The 25,761-nt window shown below is 41.7% G+C and overlaps 1 protein-coding gene across 1 annotated transcript in view; it reads left to right on the plus strand.

Moving 5' to 3' along the window:
• Positions 1 to 24,781, plus strand: part of LOC137913884 (cadherin-13-like) — a 198,792-nt gene extending 174,011 nt beyond the window's left edge. Inside the window, exons 14-16 of the mRNA XM_068757504.1 lie at positions 8,565 to 8,707; positions 21,562 to 21,795; positions 24,519 to 24,781. Coding sequence (XP_068613605.1) covers positions 8,565 to 8,707; positions 21,562 to 21,795; positions 24,519 to 24,781 — 640 coding nt within the window. The remainder of the gene's footprint in view (positions 1 to 8,564; positions 8,708 to 21,561; positions 21,796 to 24,518) is intronic.
• Positions 24,782 to 25,761: the final 980 nt, after the last annotated feature.

A 25,761-nucleotide genomic window follows, 5' to 3' on the forward strand; every position in this document is an offset into this window, starting at 1 on the left:
CATATACACAAGACAACACATGCAGGAGAAAGGAACGACACGATGCACTGGGAACGCGCAGGAATTTTTTCAATAAGAAGTAGGGGGGGGGGGGTGCAGTAGGAAAATTTCCAGAGCAGACCAGCCGTCGAGGGGGGGGTGTGTGCGTATGTGTATGTGTGTGAGAGTTCATGTTTGTGGAAAGTCTGAGAAATGTCCTTAGATTGTTGTGATAGACAGATAGGACCTGGCGCCGTACAGAACTCTCTCAGAGGGGGAGGGGGGGGGGGGGGGGCTGGAGACACAATAGATCCAATATTCGGCCGAAATGAAAATTTAGCTTAATCCAAATATACAACTGGTCCTCAGTTATTCCTCATTTCGCCAAGGCGAGACTTCAGTCCTTCCAAGCCAGTACTCAGTCCGGAGATCTGCCGATACAGTTCTACCTGCTGGCGCAAGATAGTATCCAGTTTTTGCCGGTCCTCCCCGGATCGATCCCTGAGCTCTTTGCCCAGATCGGTCCCCCAGAGCACCGAAGAGCACTTTTAGATCCATGGTCAATTTATCCAGAACTTTGAAAGCCGCCGTCTTGGAGACTTTCCGGTACACCAGGGCAACCCCCGTCCCAATTAGCAGATGCCCCACCGCCAATAAGCCAAACAGCCAAATATCTTCCACATCCTCTACAGATAGGACCGTGAGGCAGACCACTCTCCATTTATCCCAAGGGTCCATGGCGTAGCCTGCTGCGTGGGTCCCGTCTGGACAGGTGGGCTCCCCCGGAGTCCCATGCTTGGGTGAAAAAATGTGATCAATCGCACTAAGAGACCAGTTAATCAATTCCATAATTTAGTAGGCCAGAGCTCAGCAAGCGGCGGGTCCTGGAAAGCAGACAGGCGAGACGAGACAAGGAATGCAAGCAAGGACGAAAAGAGCAGAGAGGGACAAAAAGAACGTCTGCTCTCGTCAAAGACCGGAAGAAGATCCGATGATAGACACATGGGATAACAGCATTAACACCATGTCTTAAGTAAATGTACTATCCCTATGAATATTAATGATAATGTTAATTGGAAGTCTAATCAGTCAAATTAAGACAATTAGTTATTCTGTGTGAAGATGGAGACGACAGGAATATATGCTTCAAAAGCTGTGGTGAATTAGAAACGGACCTCCAGCCGAGAGCCAACCAGAACCCAGCAGGGTCATTCAGGTCTATTGCCTTCATCCAGACAATTAAACAGCTTTCCTTTACTTTTCCGTGATTCTGACGAGAAACAGTTTATTTACCTGTGAGGGTATGACATTTCTATAAATACATGAAATATCGCAAACACTTTGAAGTGGCCCAAATGGCCTCACTGCCCGTTTTATCTTATTTCTTAACTCTCAAGAGATGCAATGTATTTTCTTCTGATACAGGAAAGGCTTCACATGGCATCTACTATGATGGTTTTATGGGAATTTTGTAAGAGAATCGGAGCAAAGCAATAACTGTTTAGATTAGAGACCGACACCTGGGCACTTTTGAACTTGTTGTTGATGCAACTGTATCCCCAGTAAACCTCTGATTACAGGCATGCCATGTTTGATAAATGCGTGCTTAACATAGAGGAAATATATAAAGGTAAATTTGATCAGTGAAATTAGACTGAAAGTTTACACAGAATGTTTGTTTTGATGTTTTTGCAAATCTCAAACTTGACTCTGAATGTTGCTCCAGTGCCTTTCTGACAGGCTCATTAATATTATTGAGAATATCTGCAAATTTAATTAGGTCTGATTTACAGTGACAGGACTCAAATCATTTGTCGAATAACTATTCACACGAAAGGAACTGATGCTTGATGAGAAAAGGAAGCTGTGTTTTCAACAGAAGGTAAAGGACCTTAGATGCACTGATGACCATAGTTTGAGCGCATGAAGTCCCAGAGGATGTCATCGATGCAGATTTGGTTATAACTTTGGAGAGAATAAAAAAATACTGTACATAATAAATAATGTACACATTTCCTCTAAGATGTTCAGCTGCATGGAGAAGTTGTAGACAGGCAAAATAAAAAGTTTTAAACATCAAGCAGGGAGAAGTAAAAACATTACCATATTATTTCTGCATACATAGTCAGAGATCCTCAGATTCAGTCACCTCTTGACCGAGAGATTTTCTTCTCCTTGCTTGTCAAAATATAGAATCTCAAAGTGCTGGGTAATCCATTATTCAGCCCTTACTTTTCTACCTTCACTTCTCTCTCTGGCCATTTTAAAGTTAAAAGAGAAGGGAGTTAAAAGAAGAAGAGAGATACGGGTCTGGACTGTCAGCCATGGAGACTGGCAGGGAGTTTTGAGAGAGGAGGCGATGATGAGCGAGATCGAGACAGATAGGCAGAGAGGGAAGATGAATGGGTGTCTGTGAAGAAGAGGTGCTGAAAGAGATGCTGACCTGTGATGGGTCATGCTGTCTGTCTAAAATTACTCCTGAGAGATGAGAAAGGTGACTCATAAGGAGAATGCAGGAAATCATAGAAAGATGACAAGGAACAAGCCCAGGGAGGCACACTGGCTAGGAAGGAATACTGGAATGCAGCCAGGAGGAAGTCTTTCATCAGTCGGGTTTTTATTGATGATGATGAATGGTCTACTCTATTATATTCCAGTTTGAATATGCTAGACCAGTCAAATATGCTGGTTTCTGCAAACCACCCGGAATACAAAGTACTGGGAATATGACCATAAAGGGGAAATCAATATTACACTTCCTGAACTTTTCCAAAGGTAATCCAAAATTTAACCCAAATTTTGATTGACCATGCACACACAGTAGCAGATATTATCTGAAAGTTTGTCTAAAAAAAAAGTGGAGTGCAAGTTGTTTGATTTTACCTCCAACCACTCTGTTCCTGTGCTTCTTCTCGTCTTTTGTCCATCCATTTTCTTCCGCTTTGCTGTTTGGTCTGCTGGAGCCTATCCCAGCTCGCTCTGGGCGAGAGGCGGGTTGCACCTCAGACACTCCGTCAGCGTATCGTAGGGCCACACAGACAGGCAACCATTCACGCACACACACTACAGACAATTTGGAGTAACCAATTCACCCATGTTTTTGGAGGTGAGAACATACATAGGTAGGATTTGAACCCTGTACCTTCTTGCTGTGAGGCAACAGTGCTAACCACTACGCCACTATGCTACCCCCTTCTCTTCTTCTCTTCTGTTCTCTTATTTTATTCACATTTGACATGAGAAAACATGTTCCTGTTTAACTGCATGACGGGGCATCATTTATCTTTCTTTAATTATAAATATAATTTTAATGGTTACTTAGGTGAAACATTAGTGAAGCTCAAATAATGCAGAGATTCCATGTAATCTGTTGAAATCCTGAAATATTATAGTTATGGCCACACTTTATTATATTCGATGGAACCTACATTGGATTATATTACATTAGATAGATTGTTTGCCTTGAGCCTCAACAATGATGTAAGTCAGTATAAAATTTGTAATAGTTCTCAAAACCTGTTCTGTGTCATCAGGAACTGGTTAAGAGAAGAATGTATAGAGTGCAAAATAGAATAGAATAGCACTTTATTGTAATAAAAAAAGTGCTATTCTAGTGCTATATAAAATGCAACATTGCATGGATGTTTTTATTGCGTCGTGAGCAGTGTGCAATGACTTCTTCGATCCTCTCCAAAGCCATCAGAGCTTCTGTAGCTCCTGGCAGCATTACTTCATCTGAACACAGAGGATAACCTGTCTTAGAGAAAGTTCCCAGGATATGAATAGCAGATTTCTCATTTTAATCTCGCCTTGCTGAGAGAAATACATTTAGTAATTTTGTCTCCTTCAGTTTCCCTTCCATCTTTCTTCTGTCATCACGGGACACGGAGGGACTGATTATAGGCTAATCAGATGTTTGGATTTATTTCTTATATCTGGCAGCTGTTTATAGGCATGATCAAGCAGGGTAGTGTGAGTGTGTGGGATAGAGAAAGAGACAGAGATGAAGAGAAGGGCCTTTAGTCATATAGTCGGTCTGCCAGGAAATAATTAAAGCTATCCTAAAAGATGCCAAGAGAAGCAACAAGGGGGGGGCTTTTCTTTATGTTAATTGCAGGGTTGTGTTTTTTTAATGGATGCAAAGAGGTGCTTTTTGCCCTTTATTGCAAAAATAGCAATTTTTTTGTTCTGTGTTGTTTTACGCTTCGGTTTATAAAAATGATGCTGCACTCGGTGAGAACAGCATGCCGAAGTCTTTATGGTTATGTATAGATGTGCTTCGTACAATGTTGGTGTGCCTTCTGACTGTGAAGTCCTGCATCAAAGCTGCATTTTTCTGTGTGTTCCTCCAACGCATGAATAAGGCCAACATTTTGTCTTTGTCTTTGGTTTTAAAACTGCCATCCTTCCTTTGCTCCCCTCACTGTTTAAGTTAAATCAACACGGGGGGGGGGGGGGGGGGGGTTCAAACCTCTCAATTTAATGTATGCAGTTATTGAAAAGAGTTGGCAGAGAGTCTTTGAATTTCACATTTACCTAGCTACAATAATGAACGTGCTGAAAAGACTGAGAGCTTTTGAAGCTCTTTGAGCTTGTCTAAAAAGGTGACTGAAATGTTGGATTCATATTCATGCTTGCACAAGGTCTGATGCGAGCTAGGATGCGACACTGGGCCGGTAATTTTTAAAGAGCAACAGTCAGAGTAGTGATTATCTGTCGGCGATGCTGCTGTCACAGGAGAGATAATGCTGAAGTGGCTTCCTAAATACAATTATGGGCGAATAATATCACTAAAGTCAGTTTCTCCAGACAGAGGCCAAAAACAGGGATTTAATTACAGTAACAGGAAGCCATATTTAACTGGTATGCATGTGGATGTGTAAAAAAAAAGAAATTGCATAGAATTACGAGTGTAATCTTTCTTAGTCCTACGTGCAACACTGCGAAATGGCACCAAAGTCTATTATTTACTTTTTATATTCACAAGCAGACAGAGTCAGACAAATGCAGGTGATCACATAACCTCCACACAACTTCTCAGCTTCAAAAACGAAATTGCCACATTCAGAAATATTATTCCTGCAGTCTTTTATCTTACTTGGAACCTGTTCTTTCCTGTCTCTCTCTCTCAGGTTCCTTTGGTTTAATTTACTTGCGCAACACGTTCCTTACTTTTCGTTTTTCTTGTAAAGACATGGCACCGGTTGAACTCCTCAGCCTTTTCGTAATCGTGCACACAGCGTGCACGCACCTCCCTGTACATGCCCATTTTGAAATCCCATTTTCATGCACACTTTCTTCAATGCACATTTACAAGTTCCCGTACTTCACTCACTGGCACACAAGGACAAACCTCGACTGAATCTCTCTGACAGATGATTGATTCAACATTCGCTAGTGTTTTCTTCTCCCTTTCTCAGAGCTGTCGCTTCCATTTCCCTTGAATAGACCTGCTGCACTGTGCTGATACAGAGCAGAGGTATGAACAGGTGTGACACAGATGATTCTTCCACATTTCTTGGAGCAGTGGTTGGCGAAAGGTGGATAACTGAGCTCAAGTTCAAATCCAGCGTTGAGCTGCTGACTGAGATCTTTGTCAACAACCACAATGGAGTCACTCATTTGCCAAGTGTACTTGCTTCCAAGCCAAATGATAGAAACACAATCTTACACGGAAGTTTGTGCACGCTTTACCATCTATCTTTTCTTAAACTCCCTCTTTCTGTACTCAAGTGAAATATAGAGTCCAAGCCCATTTGTCAGTTTGTGACAGCTTTGTCAAAGGTTCGAAAGCAGATAGCTAAAGTTAGCACAAGAGCAAATGACCAAAATAAGTTAAATTAAAGTGAAATAATAATGCTAATTTTACTTTAGTGCCCTGGAATGTATGGCTCTACTCAAGGACTCCATTAAATCAGGAAGTGACAGATTTTAAAACTTGCTGTTATTGATTGGCTGATTATGATTTGCAGATGCTTTCACCACTTGTAAGTGTTGCACACTGGGACAACTAGGCATGGGGTCGATAGTAAAACCATGAAGGCATATCTGTGACCTGTTGTTAAAACAAAATGTTAGACCAATACACGTAAAAGGCTTTGAAAAGTTTGACTCTTATTTTGACAGCGCTTTTACATGCCCAGCAAGTCAACTCAGGTTTTTAATAATACCTGTTTAAAGTGTGAGCAATGAGTGCAAGGATTTAGTGGAATGGGTGGAGCTGGACTCCATCACCTCTGACGAAACCACCGGAGAAGATTGAGCCTAGAGGACATCGGGAAGAGTCTCTAATGGAGAGGAGGGAGAATTAGTTTTCATTCCACACTTACTGTATTTGCAGTTCTTATACTTCCTTGTCTTATCTCCATTCTTGATCCCTTTCCTTGTCTCCCTGCCCTGCTCCATCCATCTTGCTTTACTCGGCGTGAAGTTGGATCAAGTGTTCAGCAGTAACGGCCAAACAAGTTGGCACAGTCCCTTGTACATTTAATGCATGTCTCTTGACTTACATTCTCATATCTATTGCTCACACACACACCCCTACCAGCTCTGAGAGGGAAACACACTATAAACGTTGGCTTTATGCCGCCTCCTTCTTCTCAGTAAGTTACACTCCAATCACGGAACGATTTCGCTGGCAGGAGAGAGAGAGACGAAAGTCATAGAGACTGATAATGACAGTAAGATAAAGAAAGAGACGTAGGAGCGAAAGAAGAGAAAAAAAGGGTCACAGAAAAGGGGAAGAAGAAGCAGTTAGTGAGAGAAATGCATACTAGAATTTCCTGGAACATGCTGACATTGCTGTCCAAGTGTAAAAGCACACTTGCCTAATTTTGGAGTGCACTGCAGGAAACTGACAATGAAGAACACTGATACTTAAAATAGCAGAACTTCATTCTTATGCCCGACTTGCTGTGTATCTGTAAAGGGGGATAAAGGTTTTCGCTAACTGAATTGACTTTCGTAATAGAGTTTGATAGGAATGGATATCTCACACTCTCTTCTAGGCATACTTACAGCAATATCTTTAAACTTAAAACCACTTTGGAATCACATTTTGCACAGGTGTTGCTTGACCCCTTTTTTTCCACATTATTCATGACTATCTTCTATACTCAACATTTTAATCAGTTACTCTCTCGTCTGGTCTTTCCCGTGAACCCTGACTGTATTCATTTTGCTGCACACCTAAGAATATCTCCCAAACCCCACCGAAAATGAAAGGAAACCTGCAAAACTTTACAGAGATGTATTGGTATTGAACTTTGCCACTCAAAGAAAGGACGTTTTCACACGATTCCATTTAATTATTGAAGTAGATCTTGGAGCAAATTCACAAGTATATACTTACATATACATTGCCATGTACTTTTCGTTTCCTTTTATGGCACTATAGGTTTTTGCTTGTCTATTACAGTTGTCCTGAGTCTTATGGCTGATTTGTAGTTTCTTTTTCATTGACACAAAATGCTACAAAAAATTAAAGTTTTTCACAAAACAATGCTATTTCTACCTAAAAATACACATCCATTAATACGGTATGCTTTGCTCCTAAAGTATCTTAATTATGTAAGTGTGAAAATAATCATTCTCTCTCCGGCTCCCCAAATCCCTTTGACTTGTCAAATCTTTACCATAACGTTGACACATGCATGCACACGCACACACACACACACACACACACACATCGGTTATGCCCCCAAGGGTTCAGCGCTGCATTGCAGCGGAAAGAGCAATATAACTTTCTGCTGCCGCTAACGTTAGGGTCACAGTGTTTGCATCGCAACACGACACTTTCCACCAGTCAAGCGGAAATCTTGACAAATAATCTTGCTGAGTTGACAATTATTTCACAGGGCAAGCACAATACTTATAAACTTTGCTTGATTCTCTAAGCACAAGTTCAAAGTGAGTGTTTTTGCTGTGAAATAAGGATAATTCTGATCGCTGTGTATGTGTGCTGTCTCATTTGTTGACTAATTTGTTTGGGTCTTCACTGTTTTTTGAAGATAACCGTGTATAAATAGATTTGAATATTCCTAATGACTTTTTAATTGTCTTTCTAATTTGCCCTTTAAACATCTCTAATGGACTGTTCCAGTGTCTTTTAAAGAGGGGCGGGCTGTGGATCTGACTCATTAGCTGGTTACATTCGGGCCTGCGCTACGATAAACTAAAGAATTACAATTCATCAGGATGAAGAATAATGCCCTGACATTTCATTCAGCCATCAGATTGGTCTAATATCCTCCAGCATTGCTCTGAAAACTGATCCCCGGTTTTGAGCTTCAGGATGAAAACATTAAATAGAAGACTTCATTAATTAATACAGATCAATTTAGCACCTGATTAAGAAGATATATTATTGCACAAGACTGAGATGAAAGCAGCTGTTTAGTTTAACACAAAGGATGGAGCCACTCTTGGCATCATCATGTCACCAGACAGACTTAGAAAGTACTGAGTGTTAATTCAGTGGAGTTACTCCTGGAACAAACATGGAAAATTGAAATGTCTATCCTGTCTGTTTACGGATTGTGGAAGGATGTTCTGCTACTTAACTTTTTTAATTGACTTTCTTTCAGGTATGCTGTTCTGAGAGACCCAGCAGGATGGCTCAGTGTGAACCCAGTTAGAGGAACTGTCAACACTTCGGCCCCACTGGACCGTGAGTCTCCTTATGTCCGTGACAACAGGTACACAGCTGTCTTCATCGCTACAGATAATGGTAAGTGTCAGATACACTGGTGCATAAAAATGATGTAAGTTAATTAGAATTAGACAGTAATTATCCATGGGAGCTTCAGGTAAATACTTAGTGTATATTTTGTAACTGTTTTTTTGTTCCACTAACATAATTCAATTTCACTGATCTCTCTTTCACTCTTTCAGGCTCTCAGGCCATTTCCCGCTCTCTCAGGTTTGTCGCCTCTGGCTCTGACTCTCTGAGTCTGGTTGTCGTAGAGCTCTGGCACTGGCTTCTGCACCAGTTCCAGGTCCAGGTCTCTTGTGGGCTCCAGCACTGGATTTGGCACCAATTCTGGTGCTGGCTTGTGCGCTCTTCTAAGCTCTTCCAGCTCAGCTCTGTCTGGGGTGTCATCTCTGGTACCTGCACTGGTTATCTTGGGGCTCTGGCTCTGGCTTCTGTTCCAGCTTTCCTCTCTCATTTACACGGGCTTTCTCTAGGGTTCTGCCTCAAGCCTCCTTACTCCTTACCTGGTTCCAGGTCTCTCTCCCAGCTCAGACACAGTCACTGGCTTGAAAGCCAGTGCCAGTATTGCTATCAGCACTGACTTTGGGACAGACTCCAAGTCTCTTTGGAGCTCTTACTCTTGCTTTACCAGGGGCTTTATCTCTGGCTGTTGCTCTATGTGGCGTTCTGGCTCTGGCTGTGTTGGTGGCTGTGGTTATCTTGGTGGTTCTGGCTTGTACTCTCTCAAGGTGTTCAGTTCCAGCTCACCAGCTCAGACATAGCCACCAGCACTGGTATCAGCACCGAATTTGGGACAGGCTCCAGATCTGGTTGCATCTCTCTCTCTTGTTCTAGCTCTGGCTCTGGTTTTCTTGGGGGCTGTAGCTGTCTTGGGGCAGCTGGCTCTGACTCTCTCTGAGACTCTTGCTCTGGTTCTAGCTCTCTCTTGGCAGCTCTAGATAGAGCTGTGGCTCTCTCTGAGGATCTGGCTCTTGTTCTAATGGAACACTTTTTCTGTGAGGCCATATACTTGCTGCCTGGCAGTGTCAGTGGAGCTGCTACTTTCCAAGGCACAGATGAAAGTGTTGAGCGCCCTGGTGCATCTCTTTATATATTTTTGCATCCCTCTTCCTGTGTCCCTGTTTCTCTTTATCCCTTTGTAATTCTCACTCTTCTCTATCAATCTCTCTCCTATGCTTTGGAGATTCTGACAGATCTATTAGAGGAGCTGGGAGATTCTATTAGCAGGCAGCAGACTATCACTCTTGTACTGGGGAGTTTGGTAACCTAAGAGTGATGAACATTGGATGTGAGGTAATAGTGGGCATCAGAGAAAAGGTGGAGAAAGTTAAAGGGTCAAAGAAAGAAGAGAAATGAAGGGGCATAAGAGGATATAACAGGTAACAATATACAGCGTTCAGGAAGTGCATAAAGAATCGAGGAAGACGAGGAGAAATTGTGCATCTATGAGGACGCAGTGCAGGGTACACGTCTGTGCTAGAGGTTTTTGGAAAGTTTTTTAATATTCTGATTGCAACACCTATGTATGTGCTTTAAAGAGACATAGAAAGCCATTCTAATAAATATACTTGGTAGTTGTCTTTCCAAGCGACATAATGTTGACCTTTATTTTAAGTAACATTTGCCAATTAACATGACATTAAAAATGAATGTCAATTGCTTTCCAGGAACATGGTCAAGAACCAAATTATTTGAAGTCAAAATTGACCTGATAATGGAACTAAATGAACAATCTGGGACCACTAAAGCCATTAACTTCCATCCTGAGGGAGGACACAAATATATGCAACTTACTTCATAGCAGTCCATAAAACCAGAAATTAGAACCTTTTTGTGGCAGGAGGACAAAACATATGAAGTTCTCTAATATGAAGAAGAAACCCATCTGCTGAACAAGATGCCACTCGAGATTAAAATGCCTTAAGTCTCCCTGAGCCATAAATGTATCTACAAATCATCATGATAAATCATCTAATTAAGACATTTGAGATGACCAAAGTCTGTTGGAGTCAACTTTTGCAGATCATGAGTTTACAGCTTATGCGTTGTTGGGGTAAATCCATTTAATAGTTGTTACATATACATACATGTTAATGTATGCATAATGTTTAACATGTGGGATCATGTTAAAGGATGGGGATGATCAAGGACAGACCGGCACACAACACATATATTTGTAGCACGGTGGCACAGTGGTTAGCACCATTGCCTCAAAGCAAGAAGGTCACAGGTTCAAATCCAACTTGTGGCTTTTCTGTAAGGAGTTTGCAACTTATGTCCAGGTTGTTATTGAAAAAGAGAATTAGTTCTCAATTGACTTACCTGGTTACCTATTTTGTCAATTCGTTTATGTATATTTCATTACGCATGAACCCACAGCTATTCGTTGTATATCCGCTATGCAATGACAATAAAGGCTTTCTATTCTATTCTATTAATATGTTAAAGTATTATGACATACTAAATATTTGTCAGAAACAAAATAAGCTGTCAATAGTGTCGACAGGGTATACTGCAAGAGTAAAAGTGTTTCTGAAAAAATTACTTTGTCCTTTGTCGCAGGCAATCTCATTCCCAATTTAAGATAATTTGAGTTTGTGTACTCGATTATAATAGGAAATGTGTTCTTGGTCAAATTTACAAGGTTGCCACCAAATTGATTGTTGCTTCTGGTTAACATGATGAAGGCAGATCAACGTGAGTGAAAGGAAGGAAGGAAGGAAAATAGTCTTCATGTACATTTCAAAGTCAGAGGTCATGTTAAGCCTCCTTTATACTCCATTTACTGTAGAAGTTGGTTTCAAGCAGTGTCCCTCAATGTTCAGTCTTCCATGCGTACTTTACATTGGCATCACATTACTTTGTACAAGGTGGGAGTGAAGCACCAAGCCTTCAGAGGCTGGAGAAGTCATGATAACTAAATCAAGGTGTTATATACAGAATAAATACTATTCTCGATTATGGCAACACGGCCCAGTCCCTGTATGCCTTTTAATATTGAGCAAAACATGGGACTTAAGATGGATGATTTGCATAAATGAGTCTGCACATGCAAAGGACATAAAATGAGGATTGTGGAATAAGCTTGAGCGAATCACATGTGCATGGTTGCATTCAGTGACACTCACATTCATCTCGGTAAATTATTTCTAGACATCGTTTTTTTTCTTTCATGTTTGGTCTTGTTTTGCTTTCATGACCAAACCTTCCAGCACAGCATTGCCTGGACAGTCGGGTCAGCGGAGTGATTCCGTTTGAGACGATATTGTTACAGCCTGACAGAGGGCTTGATCATGGGTTCATATGAACTCCCAGCAGTAGCTGCTGATTTTGCAGGCCAGCACATTATCATCTGCTCACTGATCCCCCACCTGTGTTCCAGCTGTTCTTCAATTTACCCCGGTCTGTCTCTTTCTTTCACATTAGATTCTGTGCACAGTATTGATGGTTCTGTGTATTTATATGCGGCATGATTGCAGTTGTGCTCTCGTCCTGGTCTTTAACATATTTGTGCCGATACGCTCCGTGCCTCTCTAGCTTGCCCGTGTGTATCCACTTCCAGCTGTGTGTTGTGATTCAGTGTTTCCTCCTGCTCCTCATTTAAATGTTAAAACACTTCCTGGTGGGAGCCATTTGTCATTGGAAGGCATGAATATATCATCAAAGCCCTATTCGTCTGAAGCACAGTGGGGAGGAAAAAAAAACACACACACACACTTTCGCATGCACAATCTTCTATGTCTGCTGCCACCGAACCTCCTATTAAAAACAAACAAGTCTTGCATGAAAGAGTCGAGCAGTTTGTGCTTTGACCACGGACGAGGATGGAGCGACCGCCATTTAGACCAGGAACAGAAGCTGCATGTGTGTGCATCTGTCTATATCACAGACAGACATCACATTCAGAGAGCTTTATCAACTGCAGGGATATTTAGTATGATACGCACATACATTCACTCCAACTGAACAATGTGAAAGGTCATTCATCACAGTCACATCGAATATCTCCTGTAGTTGAAATCAAAAGCACCAGCAAAAGAAGAGGCTGAATTATAATGGTTGTGTGTGTGTGTGTGTGTGTGTGTGTGTGTGCAGTATCTGGTCATTTCTCAGTGGCAGGTCCACGCAATAGGTTCATCATCTGTTCTCTGAAAAGCAGGAAGAACCCTGACGGTGGTAGCAAGCTGTTAGTACCAGAGATGGTCTCTGTGTGTATGTCCACGTGTTTGTGTGAGTGTGTGTGTGTGTGTGTGTCTGTGCGCACTGCTATGGCATCTCTACATGTGTCCATCATCGCTCCTGTGCTGTCTCCTTGTCATACTACGTCTGGGAACCAGTGCACCACTCGCTGTAGTAATGGGTTGAGTAATTTCCCTGTTTCAGACCAGCCCTGATGTCACCAGCTCACAGCAAGGCAGCCTAGCGGGCTAAACACAGGTAGATAGACTCGTGTTGTGTCTTTGACCAGCTGTGATCAGGGAGCCACAAACTGCAGCATTGAAATAAAATGCTGAAATGATGAGCAGCTGAATCAGCCCAGTGTGCTGAAATCCTCAGGCTACAGGCGAAATAGATTAAACAGAAATAGTCGTAATCTGGGCAGCAGCTCCAACGTTTAGCTACATGTAAGTAATTCCACTCAATGTGAATGTAGCTATTGATGCGTTAGTGTTGGATTAATAGTGGATTTGGATTCAGAGTGAGTTGCAAGTGATGGCGGCAATGTGAATGATAGAAATCAACCATGACTGCTCTCCATCACGTTCCAATGATTCCATTATATTCTCATTTTACGCTTCAAAGTGTTGAACATTTATATGGCGATTTAGAGGAGAAATCAGAATATCGAGATTTATATATCGTGTATCGCGATAAAGCATAAAAATATTGCGATATTGGTTTTAGGCCCATATCGTGCAGCCCTAATACGAAGACGAGAAAAATGCTGGCAGTGAGACAAATTGAAAGGTAAGATTATATTTCCATTATTTGTCTTTGTAGCAGGAAAACAAACAATAGTGATGTCCACAATCTTAGCTCTGCAGTCCCCCTGTCAGCAGCAGCAGCATTTTATGTGGTATTCACGGCTGCACAGAAGAGAACTCATATTGCTGTTCCAAAAATTTTGGATAGAATCTTTTAGCATTCCCAATATTTTGCTTCCCATCTAGTCTGACACATATTGCTGACATCAAATATACTGTACTGAATTGATTGACACATATTAGAAAATTGAATTATTAATGATCAAATTTCTTCCCCAAATCAGTACAGCATTTGATCAATCCAGGCTTGCATGAATTCTGGATTTGTTTACCCACACACCTCTCATCTTCAGGTTGTTTCACAACTCTCCCTGCTGTCGATCCGTTTATGGAGACAGTCACAGAGGCAAGCAAGTTAAGTACCGTGATGAAATGTGTTCTTTCCCAACCAATCAATTATGACCCTGTGTAGTCGTCGACTAGGGAAATGCCAGCATGAGGGAAGGGCGCAGGGTAGGGAATCAAGGCACCTTGACCCAGGGTAATGGCGGTGTAATGAGATGTGGTCCGGAAATCATCGAAGATTGCAGCTCGGTGCCATCTTTCCTTCTGTTGCATCCCCGGTCCTGTAGAACTGCCCCATTAATCCCAACTACGTACTACGTCGTTCCCACTTTAGAGGTAGAGGACCACCTTCACATAAACGCTGTCTCTCTCTGGCTGCTTTGATCTTTCACTCTGACTCAAAGCAGAACCTCTTGGGGAAGTCTCTGCCTTGTGAACGGGCTCAGTTACGTATTTGATTAAAGCATATCTTTGTTCAGCTTTGCTAGGGAAGACTTGTCTCCCTCTGTTTCTGGCTGTTATCGGGCCCTACGTCTCATCGTTCCTTGGAATACTGATTCATTCACAGAGCAGAAGTTATCGCTGTTCCCGTCACACGAAAACAAACTTTCCTCTGGCCACTGAGTGCAGCAATGCCAAGTTAAAGATTAAATCCACTTGGCGATGTGGACGGCAAGTATATGCAGCGCTACTAAAATCTGTACAGCCGCTTCCTCATCCTGCACATCTCTTTTAGGGCTTACTCTGTGACAGTACGAAGAGCTTTGGTGTGTCGTTAGAATGGCAAGGATCCAAACGATATTAGATGAGTGGGTAGTGGAGACGGAGAGCGATAGTAAATGAAAGATGAAGTCAGGCAACAGAAATGGGCAGACATGAAACCAGATTTCTATTTTGTAGCAAGAAATTATAGGAAACCTGGTACAAATGTAATCAGGATGTGGTGCAAAGAAAGGAATACGTATTTTTTAAATACAATCACATGACTTACGACGTATACAAATGTTCTTCTCTGCATTGAACTCATCCCTGTGGCACAATGGGCTGCCACCACCAAGAAACCATTTCCAGATGTAAGGCAGTGCCTTGGTCCAGAGGCTTAACCTCACATGCATGTTTCAATAGTGGGGGGATGTGTAGAAAATCCACACAAGCCTGAGGCAAATCTGTGACAAGGCAACATAGGCGAAGCCAGCCGCCGAGCCTCAGTGTGGTCAATATCATGTCATATAATTATGACAGCCGATCCATAGGCCTTTGAATTTAAAACTGTCATTAAGAAACCTTCTCGTTATCTCGGTTCCGCTGTGTTGTCATTGGATGTCACTAAAAATCAATATGTAGACAGTGCTGCAAGCGGAAACTTTAAGCAATCAAACGTCTCCACGGAGCTGTCAGAGCCACCGGACGGTTAATACAGCCATACTGGTGAAAAATGACTTGAGATGACAGATTGAATTGCTTTTTCTTTAATATTGTGTTTCTCCAGTTCATCTCTGTTTGTATATTTCCCTTGCATCTCCTATCAAATCTTCAGTGGAAGGGAACGACACCCAAATCAATGGGAAAGAGACAAGTTTCACCCGTAGCAAAGTAGCCAAGACCACAGATGCTACTAATGGCATCAAGCACGGGTCTGTTTGGTCTCAGTCATTCTAGTGAACCACGGCAGCACAATTTGCATAACACGAGGATCCTGAAACCAAAGCAGCTGAAAATAATTCTGCCGTAATTAATTGTTACGAGTTACACCTGTGCTTTTTCCTCCTGTGACTCAACAAAAACATCATCTGTGAAAAAGGCCCAAAGACAATGTGGGAATGAGCAGCAGGTGACTGGCAGTGCGGTGGAGGGAGGGGGGGGGGGGCTGCTGGTGCCTGTACGGGACTTTTAATCATTTGAATTTGTCATTAGTTTTGTGTAATGCTGAAAAATGTAATAAAATGTATAAAAATAGGTAAATGCTTTAGATGGAGTTGATTTTGATTTCCAACATTAGATCTCAAATAAGTACTTGGGAATAATGCGAGCTTAACAAAGTTGCTAATTATAGTTGGTCCTCTTGGATTTTTCACTTTTTTATCTGACATATTATCAAAGATCTGCTGCAGATTCTGGAAGCTGACTAAAAACAAGAAATATCATAAGTAAAACGATGTTGCTGTTTAATTAGCACAAAAAGATCTTACGCCGTTGCCTACTTGAAGCTGTATCAACACCCTCCTTCTCCTGCCACTTGGTTTAATAGCCAGCAACTGATAACCCAAACACTATCCTAAATGTAATTGCCAGACTCGGAGCTATGCACCTGTCCCCGGCATTCTTCGCTCCCTGAAGTAATCTCTTTTAATGACTTGTGCCTATTGTAATTGTGTCTGGCTGGATTTAATTTACAGTTCTGATCAGCCAATCAGATTAGCAGGGTGTCATGCGATAGCCTGAGCTGCAGCCCTGAGGAGAATGATGACTTATGGGGGAGAATGAAGTGGGCTGTCTGAAGATTCACAGTCTGTTTTTATAATGTAATCACCGCCATTGGTTTGTTTGTTTTTCTGTTTGTCTGTCTGTTAGCAAGATAACTTGAAATGTTCTGGAACTATCTTAATACAATTTTCAGGAAAGATTGGGGATCTTACCAGGAACAGATTATTGCATTTTGGTGATGATCCGGAGGAGATCCTGGATTCTGGATCACTTTAAAATTTCAGTTAACATTGCAGTCAATGGAGCTTCAAAATTTGTTCCTCAATATCTTAGTTGATTAATGACCAATGTTTATGGAATTTGATAGTCGTGTAGGGTTTGGACCTGTATCTTACCCTCTCACAATTTCATCTGGATCTGAGCAAGACTGATGTTAGGAAAAAATATTGCATTTTAAAATTTGAAAACCCCGTTTTCAGATTTCACTTTGAAAAACAGATCAAATTATGATTTTGCCGAAAACGAAAATGGAGAATGTCAATTTTTTCTTTGCCCTTCCATCACCTCTCCAAAAAAATGTTTTACTTGGATTTTACCCTAAAGGGAATAACCAAGACTGATCATCTGGCATTTGTTTTATTGTTACCACACAGGAGATGCACATTTCAAAATGCTGCTAGTCTGAATCTTTTCTTTCCTTCTTCTTCTCCAAGAGGGTAGACAAAAAGGCAACCAACACAAAGAGAAAATAAATCAATAGCAACAGAAAGTGACAGCCAGACAGAGGCAGAACATTAGCCTAAAGCCAAAGTGTTGGAAGCAAAGGAGTGTTTGCTAGATGTAGCGATAGGAAGAAAAAGCTCAGTTTGCGGCCTATGGCTGTGAATTAGACCCGACAAGCCCAGGAGTCAGTCAGTCAGCCTGCTCCTCTCATCTCCGGGCCGTTGGGAGAATTACAGGTTATCTGCCTGCCAGCCAGGGGCAGGTAGAGGTAGTTGGAGAAAGGTTGCGTGGTTGGAGATAGGGTAGCAGGCAAAGCCCCAAAGAAGAAGCTGGAGGAAATAAAGGTTGCCTCGCAGAATTTCTTCACCTTGCATCATTGCTGCTTTCATCTGATAAACATTGTCTCCAATAGTTGGATGGTATAAAGATACAAAAAGCCTGCCTGTGAGAATTTGCCTGAAAAGTTTAGGTTTTTACCCATTTTTATACTATTACACATTGCCCACAGCCTGATATACTGTACAATCCTAATATATATATTTTTACATACCGTAGTTTAATTTAATGGAAATTGTTTGGGACTGTTTACACATAAACACTTGAAATTGTCATTCTTAACTTACTCATAATGTAAGTTCTTCAAGGTGTGACTGTTTGTCATGAGTGACTTTTTTAGAGAATCATTAAGGATGAAATCTAATAATCTTGGTAATAAACTGTATGTGAACGGCGGTCTCTTCTGTAAATAACCCGAAGAAAGTGTCAGGGAAATTCTTACTGCTTCGATGTCGAGAGCTGCTAATTCTCTAAAGAATTCCAGCCTCGGTGTGATGACTCGGATCTCAGATCAGACATACAGCATGGAGAGAAGACTCACAGAGTGTTTTCTGACAACAGCAAGATCTCTTTAGCTTTTATATCCTTTCAGGCCCGTCCAAGTAACATATTTATATTTTACGACTCCCAGATATTCCACCAACTCATTTCCTTGGTGAGTTTATCATGAATGAACACCTTCTGGACTTTTCTTTAGGGTCAGCGACCTGCCTCCTGCTTATCTAACTAACCCTCCAGGTCGCACCGTCATAAATACCCTGACCTTTTCCCACAGACACTCTTTATCCCAGAAATGTAATACAAACATTTCACCCACGAAAGACATACTGTAAATATAAATATCGTTAAAAATCTGTCTCGAAGCCGTTCAGTCGGCTTTTGCATCCAGTATGTAAATTCAAAGCATTTATTTTCCTTTATTCACAGTCAGAACCGACGTGGGGTCGTATGGGTGAAGGTGATCAGTTTGACGACTGTAGAAGTAGAAATATTTCTAGCAGCATTTATTTATTTTTTGTTTATTTTGAATTGCAAATAATCATTGATCTCCACACCGGATGAAAGCCAAGTGGCAAATAGTGCTTTTGTGTATATAACACGTTTTAGAATCTGTCATGTGCGAGCACAAAGACGCTTCTTTGTCCAAAGAACTGGCATCATATTTTTCCGTCACAGCAAATGCCTGCATGTCCCTTCCTTCTTAAATATCGTCTACACATTACGTTCTTTACGTTGCAGTAGCAACGACGAGCAGCAGAGATCGACATCTTGTCTCTCTCCTTTAAAAAACACAGTTACATCCTTCAGCAACAGCATAAACCCGAGTTCTTGCGGAGTCAAGTCGTCAAATGCAGCAACGTCCACAGTCAGTTCACTAGAACAGCAGGTGATGACCGACTCACGTTACCTCACCCAAAATCAAATGCCCTAAAAAAGACAGTTATTTATCATGCTATCACTCAGTGAAATAGCTGCCCTCTGCACATCCGTCACTCCAGCAACAAAACCTCATTCAAATACAATTTAAGAAGACATTACTTACAGCTGATCAATGGTCCTGTAATGACCAATTAAATGTTTGTCCTGTTTTCTGGATGCCCTTTCGGGAGGTGTTTTTAATGACGAATGCATGAATGTAATGTTTGTTGAGGTAGACTGATATGATGTTCTGCGTATATGTGTAGTGTGTATCTGTAGTGTGGATATATAGTGTGTATGTGTAGTGTGTATATGTATTGCGTATATGTACGGTATAGTGCTTTCATGTTATGATGCATGTAATCCCGGACCCCAGGAAGACTAGCTGATGCCACGGTATCAACTAATGGGGATCCTTTTTAAATAAATAACTAAAAACTTTCTGTGCTTTAAATGTGGTGTGAAGCAGAGGACAGGAGACAAGCTTCATTGATGCTGGCGATGACACCGGCATGATGTAAGGGGGGATGAGGAGGCGTTGGAGAGGAGAGGAGAGGAGCACAGGAAGGGAAAGATTACTGTAGTTGTGGAGGGTGTTCATTTAGGAAGACAAACTGCCTCTTATAGAGGCAGCCGAGCCCAGAGATGGCCTCCGTCACTGGAAATGGGTTGAAATTTGCATTTTTCACTGATGGGTAATCCTCTCAGGAGTGATAATAGATTATTTTAGGTCTTGCCTGAAGAGTTACTATCTTTGATTTGCTCTTTGGCGTATTGTCTTTCTGCATTTGCTGAAGTAATTCAACGATACTGTTGCTGCTGAGACTGTGACAGGCACACGTACTGGTTGTTTGCTTTTTTTAGTTTCACTCAAAATCAAAGTGTAGAGATAGTTCTTTCGCGATTATGACACACTAGAAATGCTTTTTGAATTCTCCTTGTCTCTCATAATCGGAAGCCGCTGTTGTCTCTGCAGCTGAGGTTTGGAGCTCGGTGAAGAAAACACTTCCTGGTGATTTTCTGATAAGTCAGTTATAGATGTGGTTAATCTGCAGATTATGTTTTAGTTCTAGATGACGATGGAGGAATCTGCCACTGCTATCCATTATTATTCTGTTTTGTTTTTGGAGGAGAGTATTTCAGCTTTGCACCTGACCCAGCGTGTGGGATGGTGGGAACGCAGAGAGGAAGTGTGTGTGTGTGTGTGTAGGTGTTTCTATAGATGTTCTAAGTTGGATTAGTGCCATTACAGAGAATCAGCACCTACACATGCCTCTAAGGCTTGCACCACGCTTGACACGGCACATTCATGCATTTACACAAACTGCAAATATTTAGCACTTGGAATGATGCTACATCGCCAGAGGGATGTCGCAGCCTGGGCAGCACTTTGCGTGGCTCCCGTTGAAGACTTTGTGTCAGCATGAGGATGATAAATTAATCTCAGGTGTAGGTAACATCTTGAGTGGGACCAGTTCTTGTTCATGGTTACACCAGAACAAAGTGTAAATGGCCGCTAAATAAAATATAGTATCATCATCTTACAAATTCCAAGAACTATGTTCACACCTTCTTAAAAGCAATTGGCCAATCACAGCTTTGCAGCTGTGCATCCATCAACACAACTGTCCTCTTAAGCTTTGGAACCCTCCACTAGTTTAGGACTGAATGAATGGATGAATAATGATTTGGATGGGCGGTGGCTTTCCAAAAACAAAAAACACACATTTCTAGATAGGTCTGATGAGAGCTGCAGTTAATGGTATGTATATAAAACGTAGAATAATGCAACACGGGGAGCAAATAAGATGACATTTAAGATTCTCATTTCAAAACAAGTCTGGCAAAAACTGCATTTTCAACTGACGCATGCATTGCATTTAACTTAACTAGCTAATTAGAAGGCTAGCTACAGCAGCTAAAACCTAATATCACGCATTGATTTGTTTTTGTTGCTCTTTTTTAAATGTTAGACTGTGTTAAATGCTAAATGTAATAGCATCCGCATGCAATAAGAATGAAATATAGTGGTGTGTGTGTGTGTGTGTGTGTGTGTGTGGAGGGGAAGTATTGAGTGTGTGAGGAGGACCCATATTTTTCAATTACAAATCCTGTCTTTAGATATCAATGGTGGACTTGACCTCTGGAGCTGTTGTGGTTCCCTTTAATAAAACGCTCTAATCACAGTGAAACAGGGAGCAGTAATAGCAGCAACACAGAACAGCCACACTCCTTTTTTAGCCCAACATCTTTTAATATGGTGTAATTTCATACAGACATAGAAACTGGCTCTCTGCCACATCAGAGTACACCTTTTCTAAACGCAAGTTTCTATGAATCATGTTTTCCTCTTTAAATGGCATGTTTATTTTGTTTTGCGTTTGCTGTCATTAAAAGACCAGGATCTGGTCTTTTGTTGCTTTTACATCTAACAGAATTTTAACTGCAGAGTGACAAAGATTAATTTGAGAATAATGGCTACACTTTTCTCTTTCTTTTTTACTGCTGACAGCACTCGTTTCAATACACATCCTCCCACTGTAATGTACAGGACAAGACTGCATACTGTATTATAGCGTGACACACAGCTGTCGTCTTTTCTCTCTCCTGATAAAGGCCTATTTTGTGTTTTTACAGGAAGCCCACCAGCCACAGGCACTGGCACATTGGCCATTAACCTGGAGGACTACAATGACAATGCCCCTTATGTGGTGCCATCAGTAGCACGAGTGTGTGAAGACGCGCACGATATGAATGTGGCCATAGTTGGGGGACGGGACAAGGACCTCACACCCAACGCTGCACCTTTCAAGATAGAGCTGGCCAAACAGCCGGGACTAGATAAAACATGGAAAGTTACCAGGGTCAACTGTGAGTATCAAATTATCACCTGAGCATGACATAATAATAGCATTTAAATATTTCAATCACAAGATTATTTCAACTATTCGAATGTCTTTGATACAAGATGGCAAAGTGTCCATGTCTTCACCAAGTGGAAACCAATATAGTAGAAACGCTGGTTACCTTTTCATCACTATTTTCCCTTTTGCCAAAGATTTAAAGTGCATTTGCACAAGGGTCACCAAAAAGCACATTGGGAAAAGTAGGAAAGCACGAAAGAGGGTAATTATGAGACGCGTACAAAGTAAGAACAAATGGAAAGAGCTACGACGTGATGTTCAATGATGAACACAGAGGCTTTATTGGCAGATACAGTCATGGCATGCGTCGACTCCTCACCGTAAAGTGTAAACTGATGTCCGTTAAGGAGGGGAGGTGGATGGTAGACAACGAAGACATTGATTTGGGCTTGCATCATGACTGGCAGCGCCGTCGCTGTGTGTGTTTGAGTGACAGCATAGAGCTCAAACCTGCCCAGAGGTATTAACTGTGACTGACAGTGGGAGGGGAGGTACAGACACTCCTCAATCATCCCCGCTGGAGGAGACAGATACGACCAGCAAAGAAAGCCCGCTAGCAGCTGGACGAAGTGGCAGTATGTGTGTGTGTGTGTGTGTGTGTGTGTGCGAGTGAGCAAGCGAGCGAGCGAGCTAGAGTAGGAGGCCTGGACGTTATACCTTGACTGTTTATCTCACTATAAGACTAACTTTTGTTCTTTGTTCAACTGTTCCTGAACTTTAAAAGCTTCCTCTTGATTTTGTTCAGTAGACATCTCGACCTTGGCTCCATCAAATCAGATCAAGACTGTCTTTTATCATCTTTAGTCAGGTTTTAACACATGTACAGCATGAAAGATTAAAGAACCGATTCATTTTGTTAAGGTCACTTGTCATGAGTTAAATGTGAACTTAAGCCACCTTCTATCTAAAATCCTGCATACCAAATTTGCCAAATATACAGTGTAAAAACCAAGAGAAAAGAAATAGCAGCATTTTTATGATAGTGGTGGTGATCTTCAACAAAAACATCAAGTCAGAAAGCTTTCACGTGTAATTTACAAAGGGCAGAACTGTTAACGATAAACCTGTGTGCAGAGCAACGTGGTGTGAGCAGAGTAATATGCTGTAACTCTTGTAGTAAACATAGTTAAATACTTAAAGTATACTTAAAGAAGAAACATCCAGCCGTATTGCATGTGTTTTGTGTTTGTCTGTAGTAAGGAGACAGTGTGCAGGTGTAGGGGAGTAACAGAAGACATCCCAAATTAAAATGAAACCGGGGGAGCGATGGGAACAAGGACAGGAAAAGGAGGCGACAATGTATGGGAGGGGAGGGGGGGGGGGAATCGAAGTTGAGATTTCAGGCAGGGGGGCGCCAGTGGTTCTGTTTTTCACCTCTCTCTCTGTGTTTTCTATGTTTCCTAATAAATATCCCTGCTGCTACCGGATTTTGCTCGTATTTGTCTGATGCTGCAATGTGCAGGCGTTTAACTCTATTGCCCACAAGCCCTTGGGAGGGAGCTGGCTGATGGAGCTCACACCCTAGGGACCCATCACCCATCCAGAACAGCCCCACCCCCCCCCCCCCCCAGACCTAATAGTGGGAAGCCTGCTAGTTTAAGGAAAGGTGGAGAGTGTGTATTGTTTTATTTGGTTTTATAAATTTTGCCCTTTTCCCTTCTCTCACTCCTTTTTGTTTTAAATTGGTCAATCTCCCGCATTTCTTTTCCGCCTTTTCTTTCCGCAACCTCCTTCCACCCTCCTCCTCCACTGCGGTCAGGATGAGTTAAAAAAAAAAAAAAACAAGGAGCTGGAGAAGAAAAGGACTTGGAAAAGGTGAAAGAATACTTTATGGAATACTTTATAATCATCATCATCATCATCAGTATTGTGTGGGAAAAAGTGTAGAAGAGAACCAATATAACCATGAAAGGGCACATAGTGAATAATAATCTGAGAAAGGATAAAGGCATCAAATAGAAATATTAAATGGAATAGAATATAAAAGAAAAATGTATGGTGTTGCCACTCTGTTGGAATTGGTATGTTTCTGGAACAATAATTGCTTCAACAGAAGTTCTGGTCACGTAAAATTAACTATCTATAGAAGATTGTGTCTGCTTGTCCCGAGGGACAACAGCCCTCAGCTGATTTGTCCCTCATTGGATAAAGGTTCAAGGGGAAATCAAACTCCACTCTAGCGAATCAACTCTGCTGATGAGGCCAGGGAGGTGGGGGGGGGGGGGTCGCATTTTTAAAAGAAGGCCATCTGCTTTGAAATGTTTTCTGCTGATCCCTCCTGTTGCCTTGTTGGACAATTTGTGTTCTAGTTCAATACAAAAGCAAAAGTCAACTTGCATGAAATTCACAGCAATGTGTAGCGTTGCATATTATGGCACATTTCAGCGTGGAGTGTCTGCAGCACTTTCCTTGGTGTCGCTGAAGACACTCTTCAGTGTGATGCAACGAAATGTAACTCAGCTTATGCAACTTAAGTGGTGCCAATTTTTGTCGCTCCACTTGTCAAGAATGGCCAAACGCTTATTTGAAGCATATAAGTTTTGCATTATAATACCCATATTTAGTTCCTGCTTTGTAAATTAAGCAACTGTGAATGCAGACATCCATTTTATTAGACCTCTTCTGTGTGTCTTCCCCCCCCCCCCCCCCCCCCGCCCGCCCCACCCACAGCCACACACTCCCAGATCATGCTTTTACACAGTCTGAAGAAAGCCAACTACCAGCTCCCGTTGCTCATCACCGACTCAGGGGAACCCCCGTTGTCGAGCAGCACAGAGGTCAAAGTTCAAGTGTGCGTCTGTAAGAAGAACAAGATGCACTGCAGCTCCGCCCACTCCCACCGTGTCAGCCTATTCATCCTGCTCGCCACACTCCTGCTCGCCCTACTCTGTAAGTACAGACAAGACTGCAGCACACAAATAATGAGAATTTAGGACGATGTTTTATTTCTTGATGTCCATTTGCTGAGAAAATGCTTGTATGAGACTACATTAATTTTGCCAAAGCATGTCATATAAATGGCATATGCCCCGAGCAATTCTAGGGAAGTTAGGCAAGGGTTTTTTTTTTTTCATTTATTCTGAATATGTCATTTAAGATTTTTGTGATGGCATGAATAATTCATCCTCTTCCATTCACTCCACAAATGTAATGGAAGATATTCAATGGCTACAATGGTGGGAAGAAAATCATTTGCAACTCCATAATCGGGCAGGTTGCATGCTGGCGGCAGGGATCCACAAATGGATGGTGAGAGTGGGCTAAGAGGAGAATAGGAGGACTCGGTATGGGAAGGAAAAATACCAAAATAAATCACAATGGTGGACGGGAAAAATAATAAAGGTTTTTATTCCCTTTCTTCCACTGAATTAGTTGGACTGTGAAATATTTAACTGAAGATTCCTTTCTGTTTTGTTCTATTGGTCTCAACATCTTTTTTCCTTGTATCACATGTCCTGTCCATCACTCCTGGTGGAATGTTCTCCCTTGCTTCCTGTCACTCATGATCCCTCATCCATCTCTGCCACTGTTTTCCCTCGCCTGTAGCACCTGCTATTTTGAATGCTCTCTATTTAGCCATCAGCTGCATCCCTCCGCAATCCCTTTGTTTATAGGTTGAATCTCTGCATCTTGTCATCTAGTTTTCTCTCTACATGAATCCTTGCAATCTATCGATCCTCTTAAGGCCACGGATCAATCTATTGATTGCTGCATATCCCTTATCTCTTTATTCATTCATATCAGATGGCTGTACTATGCATGCAAAGCCCTTGTGTCTGAAGTTACACCCAACAAGACTCATTACCTTAAAGTCTTGTGACGCAGTCTGGTAGTTCCCTGAAACTTCTCTTTGAAAAGCTTGATCCACAAGACACAATGATCACACATTCAGTGTAACGCGGTAATCATGAGT

This window comes from Brachionichthys hirsutus, unplaced genomic scaffold (assembly GCF_040956055.1).
Source record: "Brachionichthys hirsutus isolate HB-005 unplaced genomic scaffold, CSIRO-AGI_Bhir_v1 contig_1409, whole genome shotgun sequence".
In the NCBI taxonomy this organism is placed as follows: domain Eukaryota; kingdom Metazoa; phylum Chordata; class Actinopteri; order Lophiiformes; family Brachionichthyidae; genus Brachionichthys; species Brachionichthys hirsutus.